Consider the following 20,929-nt stretch of genomic DNA (forward strand, 5'->3'; position numbering starts at 1 on the left):
TGGACGTCTTTTGAGGAAACATTTTTTTGGTTTCTCCTCCCTCTGATTCAGTCATGAGTTTCTGTGAGCCTTGCTTTTAGTCTTGTTGAGACAAGACTAGATCTGGATCTGCACTTCAACTAGGCCATTCTAGCACATGAACATGTTACGATCTAATGATTGTGACCCTACGCAGGTATAGCTAGTGGATGGACTGATGCTCATACCTTTACCTGGCCTCTTCTCTGAATAACTCTCACCCAATACTTTATTATTATGTAATAATAAACCTTTTGAATTTGGATGAAAGCATAAGAGTTCATTTCATAAAAGAGTCTGGCGCACCTGAGCTGCGTCACCAAGCTGACCTATTTTGTAAACTGCCCACTCTGGAAAAAGTAACCTACAAATACAGATTGGACGTTTGCTGTAAGAGGTCAGCATCATGCCAGATTTAGATGCTCTGTCCTAAAGCCTTTTTATATTACAGCTCAAGAACAGTCTGGGCCGTGTAGGTCGGAGACTAAACCAGCACTTTAATGCTATTTTTATTAAACACAAGGTTGTAGAATTATTCGTGGATTCTATAGACAAGTGATTTCCCCTGTTGATCTGGGTCAGACTTACAGAGAGAGCAACTTTAAAATGTGTGTATGATGGTTATTTATTCTGTGATTCAAATAGAAAGGGAGGGCGGAGAGGAACCTGATGGCTGTTGTCCAAAAATCACAAATTTATACAGTTTCCAATGTTGTAATGCGAGTCATATATTAAGTTTTATCTCATAAAAGAAACATCATGGAAACAGAGAAGTGTAATTTATGACTTTTCATGCATGTGGGAGCAGTTAATAAATTCTTTAAAATGTTATTGTCATGTCCAAGTATCTTGACCTAAGGTTGACTCAGTGTTCAAGTCCCTCAGGATTCACATACTCTCACAAATTAACTCTTCAGTAATAATTGCTCACAGGGGATGAGGAGGGGGGGGTCTCTGGTTCATTTTGCATGAGCACAGAGTGAGAAAGAATGTAAATTAAGACACAAATCCAGTCTGACTGCTTTTATTTGCCTTCTGCGTTGTCAGGGGATGCATTTAATGCGGAGAACCCTTTTCCAGTTGCAGCTTACATTGGACAATATCTCAAAATGTTTCTTTTGGAAACTACATACAGCCCATGCGCAGCTTCTGAAAAACCAAAATCCTCTGCAATCAATCAGTTAGTGGCATTATTCTTGATTTGTACTGCAAACACGTAAAAATCTTATTCCTTCATAGTCCTTGGATTAGCTGCATCAAAAGGCTGGACACGTTTCCACCAAGTTCATTGGTTCCTCTACTTTGGAGTTCACTCCAGTGAGTGAGAGCGTAACATCTCTGCCTTCCTGCATGTGGGGAGACGAACTCTGACCGTTGTTTGTACTCATCCGCCACACAGGACCCCATATTATCTGGAGTCCTTGGAGGGGGACCCAAGCTCTCCTGCCTTGCTCTGCTGGGGGACATCAACCTTTACATGGGCAATGATAATGAGCCCTGGAGGAATGTGAAGAATTGGACGTCTGTGCTTGTTATGGATTGTCCATAACGAACACCATGCTCATCATGGACATGGTGTTCACAATCGACTTTGTGGTCGACTCATCTGATCTGAAGGGAAGGGCTGTGATGGTAGGGGAAGATGCCCAAATGTATTGCGTGACTCTGGTGTTAACGTCTGTAGTCTGATGGAGTTTCAACTCTTACACCTGGGAGGGCTTCAAACATTTCCTATCAATCATACATACCAGAAGATTTGCTTTTGACTCACTCTACGGTTACAACAAGCTGCATGTTGGGTTTGCTTGGGACTCAGGCTTCCATTTGGTGTTAATTAATGTTGGATTGGACTTGGACTCAATGTCCATGGGCAAGAGCTGGGCCAAGTCTGAGTCTTTGCTTAGGCTGATGCTCATACGATCTGACCACTGACTGAGCTGATGATGATGGATGAATGGACGGATGGATGGATGGATGGAGGCTGGGTTATTTTCTGAGGTTATAATAGAGGTGGCAAAACAGTTGTTTTGTTTAGTATTGCTTCCTATAGCATGTGTGTCACCACATTTTGATCATCCATGATGGAAATGCATCGTCACAGCTTTCCCCTTCAGTGCAGAGTCCAGTATGTAACCCAATGTTGCCTCTAAGAACAAAAAAACCCCCAACAACTAATAATGTAAGTCTTCATAAAGGAATGAGAAACTTTCTAAACTGGCCAATGAAAATCATTATTACACAATGCAGACCACATGTATGCACTGATGTGGGGTGTGGGACACGACCCAACCAGTCCAACAGGAACGACATTTGGTGGGACACATAGAGGGAAGGTCTGCAGGAGTGAGATGCAGAGGGCACATTCAGTAAGTGAATAGGCCACATACCAATATGTGTTTGCACTTGGAAACCTCTCCAGAAAATCTTCACTTTCTATTCAACATTGTGACAGTCTCTTGAGCAATCCTCAAAATTTATACCCAGAGCCAGGGGGTTCGGCGCTTTGTTGTGTAAAAGCAGCTGTCAGATTAGATCTTTAGATGTCAAAACACAGCTGAAGCCAGAATAGGCAATGAGCAGCATGTGAATTATCATCCAGTGATTCGGTAACTTGCAGAAACTTCCATTTTAAATAGTTTTTTCTTCTTCTTCTTTCTTTCTTTTGATTTTGCATGCAGTACTTTGGATTGCCTGGTGCATGAATCATTTCTAGCTCAACAAACATCCCTTGTACCTTAAAATTTACAGAGACAGCTCTTTTACTGAGGTGATAGACATGTGTTTTGTTTTTTGGTTTTTAAATTTGGTTGCATTTTTTTTGTAAATAAATAAAAAGACAGCAGGAGACAGTCTCCTTGTTGACGGTTTGTTCCCTGTGAGTGTTGTCAGACAGCCAGCTGGCTCCAACTCCAACCCCTCACTGGAATGAACTTGTTTTTTAGCCCAACTCTGCTCATCCTGCTATGACATGTCACAATGTCTGCAGCAGCGCAGCGCAGCTGAAACCAAGAATCCCCAAAAAGAAAGACAAACTTCACCCGTGTGCTCTGACATGAAACCAGTTCTCTCACATTTGGCTGACGTGACACCGCAGCTGTTGTTTGTGCTTTTATTTATTGACTGGACCGAGGTCCACACGCAACAACATGTTAGTATTTTTGGCACTGCTTTCCTAAAAGAACTCACGTCATTGCTCTTAGGCGAGCTGTGTGATGTGTGTAATATTTATATCCTATCAATCTGATAGGTATTTGTGAATCTAAATAAAAGAACAAACAGACAACGCAAGTGAATTTTATGAAAGCTTTTGCAAAAGGAGAGAACCCAGCAAACTGCTGCTTCAAGCCGTTCACTGAGCGCTCTGAAGACCCTTTGTTAGGGCTTTTTCTTTTATTACAAAGTAGAAAGTAGAAAAGGAATGTGGAGGGAGGCAGACAGGAGTATCCCGAATATACAAGTGGTTGCAGCTTCAAGGTCTGTACACAGTTGTAGCTAACAAGTATGAGAGCTTTTCTCAGAAATGTGAATACTAAATCTATTATAACTACCAATGTAAGAATGATAACAAAACAGAATTATTCTAACATTCCCCCCCTGTTTATCATTCTTACGTAATAACTATGCAAAAAAATAGTATAAAAAGAAAAAGAATGGATTACACATGTTATACAAGAGTTGTAGAATGCATAATATATAATATAAGGATAGAAAAAAGAAATATAAAAGAAACATTAAAAACCAAATGCATATAATGTTGTGTTAATGATATAATAATGTTGAATGTAAGAATGAGGACACAAAAAAAAAACAACAACCCAAAAACAGACAAACAGCAGAAAATCAAATGCAGTTATCATCACTAACACCATTTGTTTTCACATTTTCAGTGTAGGAGTCATCAAGCAAATGATTGAATCTGTTTATTAATTTACAAGACATCATCATCATATGTACTCGTTTTCCAGTCATCTTCTTTCTTCTGGAGCAACATGTAGTCCTCATCTGTGTCAGAGATTACCCTGACCAACCAGAGCAGTGTTAAATGTCTTTAACATCATGCTTCAAAGACATGGAATGATGCAGGTTGTGAACAGACAGAATAGGATCAGTCCAGTCAAGATGGGTGTTCCAATCTTAAACAAAAGCTGCCACCAGAGTCTGGAGGTCAGCCAAGAAAGAAAGTCAAAAGTTTGAGAGCCCTGAGTTGCACTGTCCACATAGTTCTTAAGCTCTTCCAAATCATGCAGGGCATCATAAATAGTTCCACCAGTTCCTCTTTCATCTCATGTTGAACCTATGATCTTGCAGACGCCTCCTTGAGAGGTTGTGAGAAAAGCCAACACAACACGGTTTTCAAAAACATGTAAGCTCCATGTCCGCACAGGAAGTACCAGTCAGCCATCACCCGTTGACCATAGTCTCCTGGCACTATGGCGCTGCAACGAGCTGTCTCCTGTCGTCCTCTCGTCTGCTGAGTGATGTCGATCCTCCTTTCCTGAAGCAAATTGTGACAGTCTGGATTGTCGTTCCAGATGCTGCATCCTGGGGTTGGCTCCTGACCTCTGCAGGCGATGCAGTCGACGAATTCCGGTGTTTTTTCGCAGAAGGTGTAAACTGTGTTACACAGGTTCCATGGGAGCATTCCCAGTGTTGTAGGTCCATTGTTGTAAATGCAGCTCCTGAGAGATCCTGGTTTGGCCCCTGCCAAGGAAATGATCTCTGGTATTTTCATCACAGTCTGTGGAAATGGAAGAACATCAGTAGCAAGTGAACAGTTCATAGCTCCAAAAAGTCCTTTAGCGGCAGCTCCTGTCCAAAGTGAAAAAGAATAGTTCTTTTTGCACCATCTGCATCCCTTTGGTATGGGGATGTTGTACCGTGGGTGTGTGCTCAGGCCATAGAGACACATCTGTTTGTCATCAGTGATGTTACCTGGTCGAAGGCCTGAGTTGTGTGTGGCGTAGGGCAGCTGTGCACACACATAGCAGTTCACCTCGTGAGCAGTCCTGTTCATTAGTTGCCACCACAGGTTAGTGCTGTAGTCATGTGGATGAGACTGGAGAAGAGTGTTTGTGCTTCTCTCCTCATCTTGTGGAGGCTGAGGCAGCTTCCACTCCAGAACAAAAAACATGCTGCAGTCACAGCGCAGCAGAGATTCCACCTGGCCTGTGAGAATCCCATTGCTGCTCAGATTACAGAGATGTTAGAATGTACCTAGGACTCTATAGAACAGGGGGTTGATGATTTCTTCACCACCGTTGAGACGAGTGACCCTAAAAAGCCAAACCCCTGTGAAGGTGGACTCCCAGCTGCTCCAACCTAGGCTTCCAACACTTTCTGCAACATACAGTGACTGAGATGAATCCAGCTGGGTCGTTCAGCAATCTTTACAGCAGTTGGAGTTGTTATCAGCACTTAGAATGGTCCCTCCCACCGCGGGCTGGCTCAGCTCTTCCTCTTTATGACTTTGATAAACACACAGTCTCCTGGCTTGCTGGGAGTGGTTTCCTATGGGAGATGAGAGTCAGAGGGCAGTAAATTTGCATTTGACACCTCCTTCTGTTTCAGAGTCCTGATCATGTAATCTGCCAGTGTTTGCTCCTCATCTGCATGTTGCAAATCTGGAGAAAATATTGGTAATCTGTATGGTCTTCCATGAATTATTTCAAATGGTGTTAATCCTTCTTGTGTGGGTGTAATTCTCGTGTACAACTTTACCAAATCTAAACATTCTGGCCACAGTGTCTTAATTGGTTCCATACATTTTCTTTAATCTACTTTTCAGTCTAGTTTCTGGTGTTGGAATAATAGTTTTACATATAGCTTTAGCTACTCTAGAAAACATTATGTTCATTCACAAACATCAATTTGGAGTAACTAGTTAGATAAAATATCACAATTTAATTTAACCTTGCATTTCAGACCAGTTGACAATGTAATTTTTATGATTTAAATTATAATTTGATCAGTTCCTCAGTTCTTTAGTGCAATCTGTTCCTATAATCACACTTATTTCCATCAACGTAATGTGACACAAACAAAAACATGAAAATTAATCAGATTTTCAGCCACAAAATTATAGTCTGCTTTCATTGTTTTCCTTTGCTCAAATGGTTATACAATTTTCTGAAGCTTCAAGAATTTTCTTTTAAGTAATGTATAGATTTTAAGAGCTATCTCCGACGTGTTGGAAACCAGCCACAACTGAATTTCCTGCTGCTGAAACACTTCACCAATTTCAATAAAATGTAGATTCATAACTGTTCAAATTAATATTATTTCATTTATTTCTTATTTATTTATTTTTTTAACATTCAGAGATATTTGATTTTAAATCCAATCTAGCATGTATTATCAAGATAGCCCTACAAAAAAAAAGGAAAACAAAAACTTTTGTGAATAATCATTAGCTTAGAATCTTTGAACTCCTTGATCATTTTTAGCTGGTGTAATTAGTGGCATAATTTCCGTTAGTTCTTTGCTGATCTTTTAGCGATTGCAGTTTTCCCTTCACGGTTTCCCAACCTGGGGCTCATGGACCCTAAGAGGATCCTTAGCAGTGGTCCTGCTGTTCAGGACTCAGAGTTAAAAGGGACAAACTGAGAGAATTTGTCTATCATTGTACATAAAAGCCGTTAAGACTTTCCTTTCTGGCTAGATAATATGTGAACAGAGTTATAAAGCAAGCAAGTCTTCATTGCAGTAGCAGTGTATAACAGTTGTGTATGTGTATAACACTTATCTTGGATGAGCTCACTTCTCCCTCCTCCTCCTGCTGCTGGCGTCGCTGCAGCGTGGGTCCTCTCCTCCTCTCTCTCTGCAGTTTCCTGTCAGTCCAACTGGTTCTGTATTGGATCTTTGAGTTGCCCAGACTGTCCCTCACGCAATGTCCATGCTGTCCACAAATGAAACAAGGGTCAAACAGTTCAGTTTTGTGTCTGTGAAGCACATTATCCTTCCTTCTCCAGGCTGATGTCAGGGAGTAGACCAGCGGAGGTTGTAAGAGTTCAGTTGCACCCAAACACAGGAATGTAGTTTCAGACCAAATGTCCAGCAGGACTCCATGTAGTAGTTGCTCAATGACAGTTCCCAGGTGTCAGAAAATTAGGATCAACAGATCTCTTCTTTGCCTTCTTGATCACTGTCATTAGCTGGTGAGGGGGGAGGGACATCATCTCGGCCATGGCAAGACAGGTTTGAGTTGAGGTCAGAGGTCAGACGCACCGCAGCGAGGCTCAGACAGAGGAAAAAGAAAGAAGCAAATAGGATTCAATTAGAGTTTGTCTTTCTTTCTGTTTTTTTTATTTATTTCTAAATATATATCTGTATATATATATTTCATATCTATATCTCTTTTCTCTCTTTATATTATATAGTTTTAGCCACTTATTACCTAACATTTTATTTAAAAGTTAAAAGTCATTTACTTATTTGAATATAAAAATGAAACATGTTAAACCCACAGTCTCTTATCCTTTGCCATGTTAGATTTTAATGTAGAATGTAAGTTAATTTAAGTTCACATTTACTTAGTCTGAGTAAACATCTTATCAGAGATCAATGAATTACTTTAAGTCTGTTGATCCTAATGCTGAGGTGTGAAGTCAGCGAGCAGCCCTCTTCTCATTTTAAACCTAAGTGAGATATGAGGCTGGATAATGTCCAGGTCGGTACCAAAACTCTGATCGCTGACCCCCCAAACATACAGCCAAAGGATCACAGCACCAAAGTTGGTGTTATTTTCTTTTGTAATTGTTCTGCCAAGTAATCAATACATTGAAAAAAAGAAAAAAAATGTTGTCATCTGTTGCTTTCCCTGTATAATTTCCTCTTACTTTTGCCAAATCTTTCCCTAATGAGGACATGGCTGCTTCTCCTACTTCTACCCCATTTAGTCTGTATGAGTGAATTAATCCAGCCATGTCTTCTATCCACTTATCGGGGTTCTCTGCAACATGTGTTATTCCTTCCAACAGCCTTCCTGGCCTCTTCTAAAGTCCAGGGTCTACAAACATAAATGTGTGGTGTCTGGCCATCTCTAGGATTTGGGTTTGGGACCTGGATCATTGGATATCGTTCTGTACCGTCAAAACTGTTCAAAACTTTTGGCTGTTTGTACTGCCTTAGATTATATGAATGTCCCTGATTACTGGAACCTGCACCTTCCTTCTCATATAGCAACGGTGGGTAGACAGGAAGAGGTGGATAAAGTGTATTTGGAGTGAGAACTGACAGTGGATCTGTGGTCAGCTCAGCTGGTGGTGATTTTGCAGGAGTGAGAGTTGGAGGAGCCAAGGGGAGAGCTGCCTGTGTGCGCGGAGGAGGGGCCTGCATTGCACCTAGTATGGGCTCGTTATCTTCTGGCTTTACAAACAAAGTAGTGGCTTCCTCACTTTTACTCCTTTTGTCTTTGTTTTTTCTAATTTGTTCTCTCCTTTCTTTAGTTGCATCTAACTATTGTTTAGCACATTTCAGTTCTTCCTCCTTTCTTTCTCTTTTTTAATTTTTATTTCCCATTATTTAAGTACTCTGCAATTTAGCTTTAGAAATGACTTGATATTTTGTGCTCTCTCTCAAGTAAGTGCTGGAGGTCAGCGCTTAGTGTCCCCTGAAGAACAGGCTTCTAGACTGAGACTAGCCTCAGTCCGGTTCTTCACTTAGGATTCTAATTCCGAGGACAGAAAGTTTTACTCACAGAGAGAGATGAGCACAACTCACTCTTGCATGCACCCCCCCCCCACACACACACACACACACACACACACACACACAGCACGGCAGCAATGACACAGCAATAAAGACCGCAGCAACTAACAATTTCCTTTCAGTGCGAGGATTCTTCCTTATGGGAAGTCCTCATTAAAAGAGGGGCTCTAAAAACACCTCTCTTGTAGATTTTAGTTGAGACAACAGGGATTCTACAACCTTACGGAATTTAGTCAAGGTGTTCTGACAAGGCCTCCAACCTGGGAATTTAGCTGAAAAACATCAGCGCGTCGTTCTTCATCTGTCAGCGAACAAAACGCGAGATCCGGGTCACGGCACCAAAATGATAGGTATTTGTGAATCTAGATAAAAGAACAAACAGACAACGCAAGTGAATTTTATGAAAGCTTTTGCAAAAGGAGAGAACCCAGCAAACTGCTGCTTCAAGCCGTTCACTGAGCGCTCTGAAGACCCTTTGTTAGGGCTTTCTCTTTTATTACAAAGTAGAAAAGGAATGTGGAGGGAGGCAGACAGGAGTATCCTGAAGATACAAGTGGCTGCAGCTTCAAGGTCTGTACACAGTTGTAGCTAACAAGTATGAGAGCTTTTCTCAGGAATGTGAATACTAAATCTATTATAACTACCAATGTAAGAATGATAACAAAACAGAATTATTCTAACACAATCTCTAGTGAGACTTGTTAATTATTATTATGGAAGTTTGTTTCTGCCATTCTGGTAAAGAAAAACAAAAAAACAATAATAATAAAAAATAAATAAATATTATTAATTATCTCATTATTTTCAGATACTATCTCAATATAGTATCTCAAAAATGATATTATTTATTTATTTATTTTTGACCACAGTGGCGGCAAATAAAAAAATAAAAATAGTGCTGTCCCTTTAAGCGTGTTCATTGACGGGCTTTAGGACCCAGCGGCGGACCGCAGCCCGGACAGTAGAAATATAATGGCTGGTTTTACCTGAGAGCCTCGCAGAGCCGCTTCTTTAACCGTAATAAATGTTGTAACCGAGCCAAACCCATGCTGCGGAGTCAGTGACTGGACCGGACCCGCTCAGCCGCTGATGGAGCACATCCGACTACCGAAGGTAACCGCGGGTCCTGATGCGGGGATCGGCGTCGCTCGTATTTCCGCATTAGCAGAAAAGCGTCAGACTGACAAGCAGATTGCGGTTCATACATCTGATTAAACACACACACACAAACACACACGTGCTCCACGTAAAGGGCGTGTGTGTGTTGCTGCCATGAGGGCAGAGTGTGTCTGATGTGTTCGTGTCCCCTCGCCGTCCTGCAGGTGGAGAATGTCCGGCTACTGGACAGAGTGTCCCCCAGAAGGAGCAGGGAGGGCACCCTCTACCTGACGGCCACCCACAGCATCTTCGTGGAGAGCGAGACGGGAGGCCGCAATGAAACATGGGTAACTCATGATTGGTGCATTCAAAACACACACACACACACACACACACACACACACACACACACACACACACACACACACACACACACACACACACACACACAGAGCAGAAATACTGAATACACATGTATGTAGATGGCCTAGTCAAAATACTGTGTTGCTATGTTTCTGTGTTCATGTGGGCTCTGTGTGCTTTCCTCAGGTTCTCCACAGTCTGGTGAGCAGCGTGGACAGACAGGCTGCCAGCACCTCGGGGTGTCCACTGCTGATCCGCTGCAAGAACTTCCAGATTCTTCACTTCAGCATTCCTAGAGAGCAGGACTGCCAGGACGTCCACCTGTCCCTGCAGCGGCTCTCCCAGCCCGGTGAGCTCCGACGGCTCAGACTCTGCTCTACACCCGTTATTTAAAAGCAGTATGAAGCTGGGGAAAGTATTCATACACTCACTTTGTGTAATGCAAATAGTAAAGGACACACTTAGAATTAGGCTGCATAGATCTATCCTTATGTGTCAGGCACATTGTCACAATTCCCAGTCTGGAATCTTGGGACCAGTACAGGTATATATTATATATTGTTTGGACACCATGAAAAAACCCATCAGACTGTAAAAACATAAAATCTAACTGAGTATTTCTGTGTATTTTCTAGTACAAATAATAACTCTTTAGTAAGATGTAGGATCTGGTTTTTATGTAAGAAGTACTAGCACTAGTTCCACTGGCAGATCTGTTCAATTAAACGTGAAAATAAAAATCTGCCAGTACAACTAGATTACAAAAACAAACGCCAAAAAATGAAAGAAATAAACAAAGAAAAACAGTCAGTATGAGGAAGTCCTTTTCCGGAAGCGGGCGTTACGATCAGATAGCACTAACGCGGGATTTTCCACCCCACTTGCAAAAACAGAATCTGATGAAAAACCTGCTGAAGGCTTTGAGGAACTGATTCAGTTTTCAGCAGGAGAACAAACCTAAAAGTGGTTCAGACCTGGAGTGTGCGACCTTTCCCCTCCAAAGAGTCGTTCTCACCCTCAGTCCAGCCAAACAAAAGTTGATTAGAACCAAAACATTAAATGTCTACAAAAGGAATGTTGTCATTTTTAAAGAACCACTGCTTTATTTCTTCTTTTTTTTTGTTTGTTTTGGAAAAAAAAATAGAAGAAAAAAAAACATTGCATTTTGTAAAAAAATTGGAGAGGTACATTTAGTGTTTCAACTTAAAAATAAGAGAAAGATTTTCTAATTTCCTACAAGGCGCAATTAATCACAAAAACTTACATTTCTTATTATATCGGTATTAAAAATACTAGTTAGTTGTTTATCATTGCTTATGATCTTTTGTCTACGGTCCAAAGAGCCTCTTGGAACCTCGGGTCACAGACCCCTGGTTTAGGTCAAAGCATACACATGTACGTAGATGGCCTAGTCAAAGCCCACACCTAAATTCAATCCGGAGTATGTGGCAAGACGTCAACTGTTGTTCACAGACCCTCTCCATAATAAATCCAAACAAAGACATTTTAAAGCATTTGGTTCTCAATTGACTAAAGGAAAAACAAAACTTTAAAAAGTAGCTGAAGTTGCCTGAACATCTTTGGAATCTAACTTTTCCTCTGCGCTGGGCTTTTCAGAGCGTTACGAGGAGCTGTACTGCTTCTCCTACAAGCCAAACGTCGACGAGGAGGAGAGGCGGCGGGAGTGGGCCTTCGTTGACCTCCAGGCCGACTTCGGCCGAATGGGACTCCCAAACGGCCAGTGGAAACTCTCCCCGGTCAACCAACACTATAAGGTCAAGGAGCCGACCTTGGAGTGGACAGATTGAAATTATGTCCTGAGATCAGGACATAATTTAACAAAGGGGCAGTGTTAGGTGAAATCTATTTTTTTTTATTTTTATGGGCTTTACGTCATGTTAAAATGTCATTCCTTAATCGAAAAGCTACCTGGAGCTTTGCTTTGATTCTTTCATGCATGTTTGAGAAGTCAAACATGCATGCCTGGCGGGGACCGAGGGCGCAGCTCCTCCTCAGAGCTGCGGTTTCCAGGTTTCCAGTAAGGCGACTCCTCCCCTCGGCTCCTTCAGACTAGTCCGCAGCAATTAGCAAACGCCTCACTGCTGCTCGTTACATGAGCTTCCTCACAGCACAACTCTCGTAAAGAACATGAAAGGGTTGACAGAGGAGCATCGTTGCGATGATTTCCCGAAGGCGGCGTTTTGGAAATGGAGCCAGAGTTTCTTAAAGGGACAGAGGGCCAATTTCAAGTCGTTAAATTGCAACTTAAAATTTCTTTTCAGTCGTATTTGATAGAGGTTACATTTTTGTAGCAGCTGAAGGCAGAAAAGCAAAACGCTTTCCCTTTTAACGGTGCTGTCTCAAGAAGGAACTGGAACGTTTACATTTTCAATGTTGAAATCATGTCTCGATTATGTGCAGCAATTTCAACTTTTTTTTTGTAAGACCACGTTATGGCAGAAACAAAGCTGGGAAAAAAAAGTACAACTTTGACCACAACCTTTTGAAAAAGTTGCTGCAAAATAATACATTTTAGGCCACAGCAGTCACATGTAATATGGTGATTGTTTGCCTATTGAATTTGTGTTTTCTTTTTAAATCTATTTTCGTAAAGGTGAGTGACTCTTACCCCGCCGAGCTGTTTGTACCCGACTCCGCCGCGGCCCCGGTGCTGGTGGGCAGCTCCAAGTTCAGAAGCAGAGGTCGATTCCCCGCCCTGTCCTATTACTCCAAAGAAAACCACGTAAGTCGACTGCGTGGCTCATTTCCTGTCTTAGCATCAGTGTCTCTTGCTGGACAGCAGGTCAAGGGTCCGGTGGGAGGATTGCGACTACGATCGCAATTTCCATTTCCCCGTCTCCTTCCCAAAAAATTAAGTGTTGTTTTTTGTTTTTAAACCACAAATAGTGGAGATATTTTGGTGGATATATTCATGTTCCTGGGCCAGTTTCCTGAACGCAGATGATTAATAACGGGTCTATTTGCTCTTTTGTCTCGCAGCCAAAATGTTTCGCAAACTGTTAGGCAAGACTGAAGACGTGGAGCTCAAAGTGGGAATAAATTGTGCTTAAAAAACCCCCAACAAAAATTCAAAAGAACAGTTGCTGTGTGCATCAAGAGAGAGAGAGAGCAGGATGGCTGACACAAATATGACAGGGCTGCAGCTATCGATTATCTTAGAAATCGATTATTCTGGTGATTTATCGACTGATCGCATAAAATATCATCGCATTCTGAAGATTTTTCTTTTTCACCTCCGAAGTCTTTCCATGTACAATCGTAAAAAAAAATAATAATATTTTTTTTTGCACTAACAAATTTTGTAGAAATATTTGTGCCATGAATTTTGCTGGTTTGCTCTGACACTTTCCGTCTTAATGCCACAACACATCTGTGCGACACGGCTCCACAAAGCAATGTTCCACTTTCGTCATCAGAGGAATCACAAAAAAGCTGCAACTTAGTTTTTCTTTTCACTAATTTATCTCTCAGAAAATCTATTTTCCCAAATGCGGGGTCAGATTCCCAGGGTAAGCTGTGCTGGCTACATTCTGGTTCATGGTTCAGATCAGTTCCCTCGTGGCTTTTAAATGGAGACGTGAGAAGCGGAGAGACTCTGAGCCCAAATGCAACTTGCAGGAAGAGATGAACGAAACATTGATCTGCGGCTCATTGCTTTAGATTTTGCCTTTAAACTGGAAATATCTGAGCTGAAACTCTGTTTTGCTAGTTACATATCAGGCGTTTTGGATTAGCGCGCTCTGTCTCAACGCCAACGCTCGATACGGAGCAGAATTAGAAAGAGTGCTGAATGTAAAACGATGGGAAAGAAAGAGAATAGTAAGAAAATCTTGTATTAATCACAACCAGGGTACAGCAGCAACTAGTTACTTTTATTTGATTAAAGTTGTGGGGGAAAAAAAATTAGTCTCAGCACTTTTACTTGAATCCCTCATAACTTCCTTATGAAGGATTCTTTCTTTAGTGACCCACTGTGAGTAACTTCACTGAATGTAGGACAAATTTGTTTTAGCCCGAAATTATTCAGAGTTTTAGTTTAAGTTTCTCAAGTTTTCATACTGAAAGAAATCGATTTGGAAAAATTATTCTCTTGGCCGATTTTATTATTTTGTAATTATTTATATGAATTATTTCAATTCTATTATTTAAAATACAGTTATTTCTAAGTAACTTTATATTTTTCTCAGTCATTTATTGCTGATCAACTGATCAGCCGATCAGATGCTCAGCACTTAAGGAGTCGTTTTACGTTTTAGTTTTTTTTCTTTTAAGTAATTTTTTGGACGGTTGCTTTTTTTTTACTTTTATTTAGTAAAAATATGATGAAGCACTCTTAAGTAAGTGCAAATTTTGTCTCCTCTACCCGCCGCTGATCCCAATCGTAAACAACAAAAGGCCACCTGGTGTTTTGTCTAATATCGCGCAGCTCTTTTAGGAATCTAAAACAGTCCGTCCTGCGCTCACCTGTCGAACACAAATCCCTCCCAGGCCGCCATCTGCCGCAGCAGCCAGCCCCTGTCGGGTTTCAGCGCTCGCTGCCTGGAGGACGAGCAGATGCTGGAGGCCATCTTGAGGTCCAATCCCCGCAGCGACTTCATGTATGTGGTGGACACCAGGCCCAAGGTGAGCCCTTTGTGGAAACGCGAGCAGTAACATGTGCTCAGCTGTTTGTTTTTATCAGCTGCATGTCCTCAGGACTTCCTGGTTGTGCGCTAGCTGAAGTGCGTGTGTGTGTGTGTGTGTTCTCTCGTCTCTTCAGTTGAACGCGATCGCGAACAGGGCCGCAGGAAAAGGCTACGAGAACGAAGACAACTACTCCAACATAAAGTTCCAGTTCATGGGGATCGAGAACATCCACGTCATGAGGAACAGCCAGCAGAAAATGCTGGAAGGTGAAATTGCTGCGCTCTCTTCGAATGATACTTCAGTTCACGCTTCAGACGCAGAAACAAAATGCTCCCATCAAACAAACCTGACTGAGTTCAAAAAGTTACTTCTTCATGTTTGGTTCTGGTTCTGGGGATTCAAAGTAAGGAGGGGAAATACTTTTTCACTGCATCGTCTTTGTAGTTTCAGCTTGTGTAGTAAAAGTTGTCTAATTTTTAAGATGTTTTTTTTATCCGCTGTCTCTTCACCTTTACTGAAACACAGCGAGTGAATCTGAGGCCTCTGTGCTTTTATTCAGCCGTGGACATGCAGACCAAGCTGCGGCGAGCTTCAAAAGAGGGTTCCTGGGTATCGTCCAGGGGCGCTGGCTGCTAGGACTGCTTTGAATCCATCTGGATTTGATTTCAGAGGGTTTTTTTTTTTCTTTGGTTTCCCGGGGTGGACTGTCCCTAACGTTATCGCCCCGGAGGGAGACGGAGGGCGTGAGAATGATGCGATTTCAAGTCTGAAGAGTTAAGAGTTGTGCTCAGTTATGATAACTCTTTGCCCCCCTGGCACTGAAGGGGAGGTCTTCAAATGCCAGGAGACGTCGGCACTCCACACGGCTTCACGCTTCAATGAGATTTACAGGAACCCCCAGCCTGGCAGCATTAACTCAGATTACCTTACCAGGGGAGGCCCGTTCACTGAGCCACAGTGAACCCGATGACCTGCGTCTCTCCTGTCAGACAAACTGGTGCAGCGTCAGCAGGAATCTCTTATTGAAGAATTGTCGCGTTCACCCCTTTCACGCAAAACACAGAATTCATTTTGCTGATGGATGTCTGAGCGTTTAAAAAAATGTGGGATGTTCTGTCACAAAATTTAAAAAAAATTTGTGTTTGTGTCTGTTCATGTACAAGCTGGCATTAGCCTGGCACAGCTAGCTACTGCTTGCATTTTATTATTACTAAGAATTCTGCTTCATTATTGGCCATCAAAAATGTTTTAGCCTTGCCCTCTTAATGCAACAACAGCTTTAGCAATAAACTCTGTTAAAGACATGACCATAATGCATATTAAGCACAAGTTATGTAGCTTAAATTGCCAATAGTGCAACACAAGAAAGTTTATTCTTGCTTGTTTGCTTCATTGCATCTAAACCATCATCCACACAATTTTCAGGTGATTTCAAATTTTTGTCTAGCCTAAAGCGTTCGACCTAGAAGCTACATTTTACTTTGTTATAGATTGAACTGTGATTTAAGAGTTATCCGTCTTTGGGGGGGAAAGACCAGCTACGCACAGATTCCACGCTGTGGGAGAGAACGATGTTTCATAAACTCCAGCGATCAGGTCTGCTCGGCATTTCCTGCCACTGAGACAGCTGTGTTGTGCTTTCAGTGTGTGAGCTTCGGTCTCCCTCCATGTCTGACTTCCTGGAGGGCTTGGAGAGCTCAGGCTGGCTGAAGCACATCAAAGCTGTGCTGGATACCGGCGTCTTCATCGCCAAGGTCAGTCTGGAGGCTAATCCCTGCTGTCTGTGTCACAGAAGGTTGTTTTTGCATCGTATGCCGGGGAAGAATTGAGGAGGAGGAGTAGATGCGTTGGCTTAACTTCGTTTTTATAAATGAGAATCAGTTTTTCGGTAGGACGTTTGTTTACTTTTCCTGGCAGAATCGGTAGAGTTAATTTAATTCGATTGGTTTCCGATAGGACTCAGTCGATGAGATGCAGTACTGGAATAATTGTACTGATTGTTTTTACACGCAGGCCGTTGCAGAAGGCATCAGTGTCCTGGTCCACTGTTCAGACGGGTGGGACCGCACCGCCCAGGTGTGTTCAGTGGCCTGTGTGCTGCTGGATCCCTACTACAGGACCCTGAAAGGACTCATGGTAAATCCACTCAACCCTCTTTTTCTTCAGTTAACCTCCAATGATGGATTGCTCTTGTCTAAATTCGATCAACTTCATTCTGGCTTCGGTTGGCCGTGCCGGATGCAAAACATTTCTGTTCCCATATGTGTTTGAAGCATATTATGCAAAAGTATCTCTGAGGTCAGGAGACAATTATCACGGCGTGCAACAAGTGGTTACGTTCTCTTTCTTTTCTGCACGTAGGTCCTCATCGAAAAAGACTGGGTCTCATTTGGACACAAGTTCACTCAAAGGTTTGACTAATCGTAACGTCTTGCATAATCATTTGCGCCGATTCAAAACGGCTCCTAAACAGAAGATTAACCAATGTGTTTCAACGTTCTTTGTTCTCACTCTGACACCCCCGATTTAAAATCCAATCAACTGATTCTGGTCTGTAGAGGTTGGACGGTCAGCAGGACAACAACAATGACTGTAACAACTAGACCTACCATGAAAAGTCTGGATCGCAGCGTAATCAGGGGCCTGAATGGCCCAGTCAAAGTCCAGACCTGAATTCAGTTGAGAATCTGTGGCAAGACTAGATTTATTTTAATTTTTTTAACATGTGATTTGCATTCAGTCTGATTGAGGTTAAGATGTTTTAAAAAAAAAAAACAAAGAAAAAAAATCTGCAAAATTTTTAAGAAGTTGTTACTTCTACAAAGTTTTACCTTCGTGTGGCTGAATACAAGTACATCGCACACTTGTCAGATTTTTACTTGCAAACAATGTCGGCACAGTTGCAGTAATTACCGCTTTCTTTGGGCCTACTTAAGAAAAACAAAAACCTCAAATAAAATAAAGCGTTTGATGTCTAGCATCAGGTCTCACTGGGATTTCCGTGCTGTGTTGTTCAGGAATGACTGAGTTCCTTGCCCCTCCAGATGCAGCCACTTGGCTGGAGATCCCAAAGAGGCGTCTCCGATCGTCGATCAGTTCCTGGAGTGTGTGTGGCATCTGATGGAGCAGTTCCCCTGCGCCTTCGAATACAACGAGAGTCTCCTGATCGCGGTTCACAGCCACATCTACTCCTGCCAGTTCGGGAACTTCATCGGCAACAACCAGCGGGAGAGAAGAGCACTCCGGTGAGGTTTGAAACTTTCTGCCGGGATTGCTTTTTCCACTTTTGTATTATTATTATATTATTTATTTATTTTTTTTAAATGGTGATGACTTACACGTCTGAGGAACCTGTAAACGCTAATGTCGTCTTTTTGTTGCCGCCGTTGATGAAAAGTGTTCACGAAAAGACTCACTCTTTGTGGAGTTACCTTTGGACGAACCGCGCAGAGTTCATCAACCCCCTGTACAGACAGAACCACAGCCAGTCTCAAGGACTCCTCCGACCGTCTACCGCCCCCTACTGCTTCAAGTAGGTACACTGTCTGCGCACAGAGAGGGGAAAAAAGTCCAATTTTTATTTTGATCTGTTCAGTTCAGTGTTTTTTTTTTAACGGTTTAATTTTTTTGTGTTTGTTGCTGCCTGTTGGGCAGCACTCCCTTGAAAAAGAGGTTTTTAATCTCAATGTTTTGGTTTTTCTTCTTATTTTTATCCCGGTAAAATAAAGGTTTTATGAAATTAAATAAATAAAAAGTTGATACCAAATGTGCTTTTTGGTAAATGTAAGCGACTCTGGTTGACCTGCTATTGATGTGCTATTATAGTAGGAAGGTGACAAAATGTTTGCTGCACAAACCTTCAACACCAATCTTGTTTGATTTGAAGAACTTCACTTGCGAGGTGCCAAGTTCACTCGGGCAGAAAGAAGTTGCACAAATAATAGAAGATGAACAATAAAAATAATCTTGATTCTTTGCCTGCATAGATTTTGGAGGGGACTGTACAACCGGTTTGACCGCGGGATGCACCCCCGGCAGTCGGTGGAGGATTATTTGAGGGTCATCCGAGAGGAGACGCAGCAGCTGGAGGAGCAGCTGGATTCCCACAAGCAGGTACGACGGCGGACGATGAGAAACAAACGTCCCGCCAGACCGCTTCTGGCTTTAACGACGATTTCTCTGTCAACAGAAAATAGCCGAGCTGGAGCAGGAACAGGAGTGGAGTGATGCCCAGGAAGCTGCCCCGTTTGACCAGAGCTCAACAGTGCGGGCTCTCGGGAAGAACCTCGCTCTGGCCAACACTCCTCAGGACTACACCGGCGGCCTCCTCGCCAGCACTCCCAGCGCGGCGGACGGCGCGCTGATCCTCGCGCCGCAGGACCCCGACCGGACGGCGGACCCCGGCCTCTCCAACGGCAGCGACCCGGAGTCCGGGATTGCAGACGTGAGCTGCCGCTCCCCGCTCAGCGAGGACAGTGCCAAGGATCCGGACTCGGACGAGGCGGCCAATTCGGCCACCTGAGCGAAAATGTAGCAGGCGCCCCGGGGTTTGAGAACATCAGTCCGACAAATGGCCTCGCGTCCAACTTTCGTTTTTAGTTTACAGTGATTGTGGAACTCCTGCAATCCCGAAGCTGCAGTCGACTCCCGTTTATCGTAGTCTGCAGAGAAGGGAAATATTTTTAAGCTGTCTAATCTGATCTTCCACGAAGGTGTAATAATTAAGATCGACTTAAAGAGACCAAAGGAAGCCATATAAACGTTGATGTAGAATGCCGTCATCCAGAAGGTTTTAGCTATAAAGTCTTTACGCCCCTTTCACCTTTTTCCCTTTTGTCATATTACAACTGCAAACTTCAATCGAGGTTTCATTTAATAAACCAAATAAATCTTTTGTTTCTTTTGTTTTGTTTTTGTCTTCAGATTGAAATATTTGGCTGAACTTTGTTCTGAAAAGTAGTTCAAGCGTAGTCAGGTTGGACGAACAGCATCTGTGAATGAAAACGTCCCAAAAAACAGTCTTCCCGCAAATACTAGAATTATGTCTGGGCTTTGACTAGGCCATTCGATCTCACAAATATCCTTTTACTTTATGTTCAGGGTTTTTTGTCCTGCTGGAAGTTAAAACCTCCACTGCAAGTTTTAGCCTTATCCATCTTCCCATCAGCTTTTCTTGCCCACCGCGTGACACTACGACTACCGCTACGTTTCGCTCTGTATTCATTTTCAATGCGGGAACCTGGCAGAATCTGAATAAACTCCAGATGAACGACGCGTTTGCAGGGATTTGTTCCCACGCAAAATCAGAAACGCAGTCGGACGAGGGGAGACTCGAGCTGAACCTGAATCGGCAACACCGTTTTGCGTTGATGCTGTGAAACGTCCATTGTTGTTTGTGTGGCACATTGTTCTCATTAATGTTGTTCTACATCTGAGGCTTCTAGCTTGACCTGGAGAGCAATAGTCGTCTTGTTGTATATTTATTATTTAATGAAAGTCAGAGACATTGCAGGACCGTGGCAGCTGAGTGGAGGAAGAGATGGGAGCATGTGAACACAAATGTATTGCTTCCTTCAGATTAATAATTCACCTTGCAAAGTATTTTTTCTACTATAGACACTATTAAACCCTTTGTTTTAAATCTGCTGTATTTCTAAGTGTGGATCATATATTACTGTGCAATTATACATGCCAATGAACCAAGAGATGTTAAACCAATGCATGGCAGCATATTTTTGTACTGTGACCAAATTATTTTTGTTGGATTTTTATGTTAGATGCCTGTTGCTGTTTTTTGTTTGTTTTTTTGTCAGTGGAACAAAAATATCAGTCGAATTAAATGGTGCGTTTATTTATATATATGTAAAAAAAGAAAGCTTCTCAGATTTTCACCAGTGGTTTTATTTGTTCAGGTAAGCAAAGAGCAACGTCAACTGCTCTAAATGTAATGGTATGGAAACATGGTGTGAAATAAAAATAACATTATACGTATGTTGGTTCTGTGTTCATGTGACCTAAAGCTTCACACACATTGAGAATAACCAGTGATGTTTGTAGCTGTTTGGGTACATCTGGGGGGGGGGGGAATTAATTCACT

The 20,929-nt window shown here is 42.3% G+C and overlaps 2 protein-coding genes across 3 annotated transcripts; one reads left to right on the forward strand and one right to left on the reverse strand.

Moving 5' to 3' along the window:
* Positions 1 to 3,307: 3,307 nt before the first annotated feature.
* On the reverse strand, positions 3,308 to 9,381 carry LOC129362592 (uncharacterized). Its single transcript, XM_055034194.1, has 2 exons — positions 8,985 to 9,381; positions 3,308 to 5,526 (listed from the first exon to the last, which is right to left on the reverse strand). The coding sequence occupies exon 2, from the start codon at positions 5,147 to 5,149 to the stop codon at positions 4,313 to 4,315; it is 837 nt and encodes a 278-aa protein (XP_054890169.1). The 5' UTR covers positions 5,150 to 5,526; positions 8,985 to 9,381; the 3' UTR covers positions 3,308 to 4,312.
* A 281-nt stretch (positions 9,382 to 9,662) lies between these two features.
* mtmr7a (myotubularin related protein 7a) lies at positions 9,663 to 20,823 on the forward strand. 2 transcript variants are annotated; one of them, XM_055034193.1, is made up of 14 exons: positions 9,663 to 9,837; positions 10,047 to 10,169; positions 10,372 to 10,534; positions 11,803 to 11,960; positions 12,800 to 12,928; positions 14,695 to 14,829; positions 14,966 to 15,098; positions 16,477 to 16,586; positions 16,846 to 16,968; positions 17,194 to 17,243; positions 17,877 to 18,077; positions 18,230 to 18,364; positions 18,819 to 18,945; positions 19,022 to 20,823. In XM_055034193.1, the coding sequence occupies exons 1-14, from the start codon at positions 9,814 to 9,816 to the stop codon at positions 19,352 to 19,354; spliced, it is 1,944 nt and encodes a 647-aa protein (XP_054890168.1). In that variant the 5' UTR covers positions 9,663 to 9,813; the 3' UTR covers positions 19,355 to 20,823. The 2 variants fall into 2 exon arrangements, with proteins under 2 accessions (XP_054890168.1, XP_054890167.1); XM_055034192.1 differs by lacking the exon at positions 9,663 to 9,837 and having other exon boundaries at positions 9,950 to 10,169.
* The last annotated feature ends 106 nt before the right edge of the window (positions 20,824 to 20,929 follow it).

The sequence above is a fragment of the Poeciliopsis prolifica genome, unplaced genomic scaffold (assembly GCF_027474105.1).
Source record: "Poeciliopsis prolifica strain line A6 unplaced genomic scaffold, Auburn_PproV2 SCAFFOLD009, whole genome shotgun sequence".
In the NCBI taxonomy this organism is placed as follows: domain Eukaryota; kingdom Metazoa; phylum Chordata; class Actinopteri; order Cyprinodontiformes; family Poeciliidae; genus Poeciliopsis; species Poeciliopsis prolifica.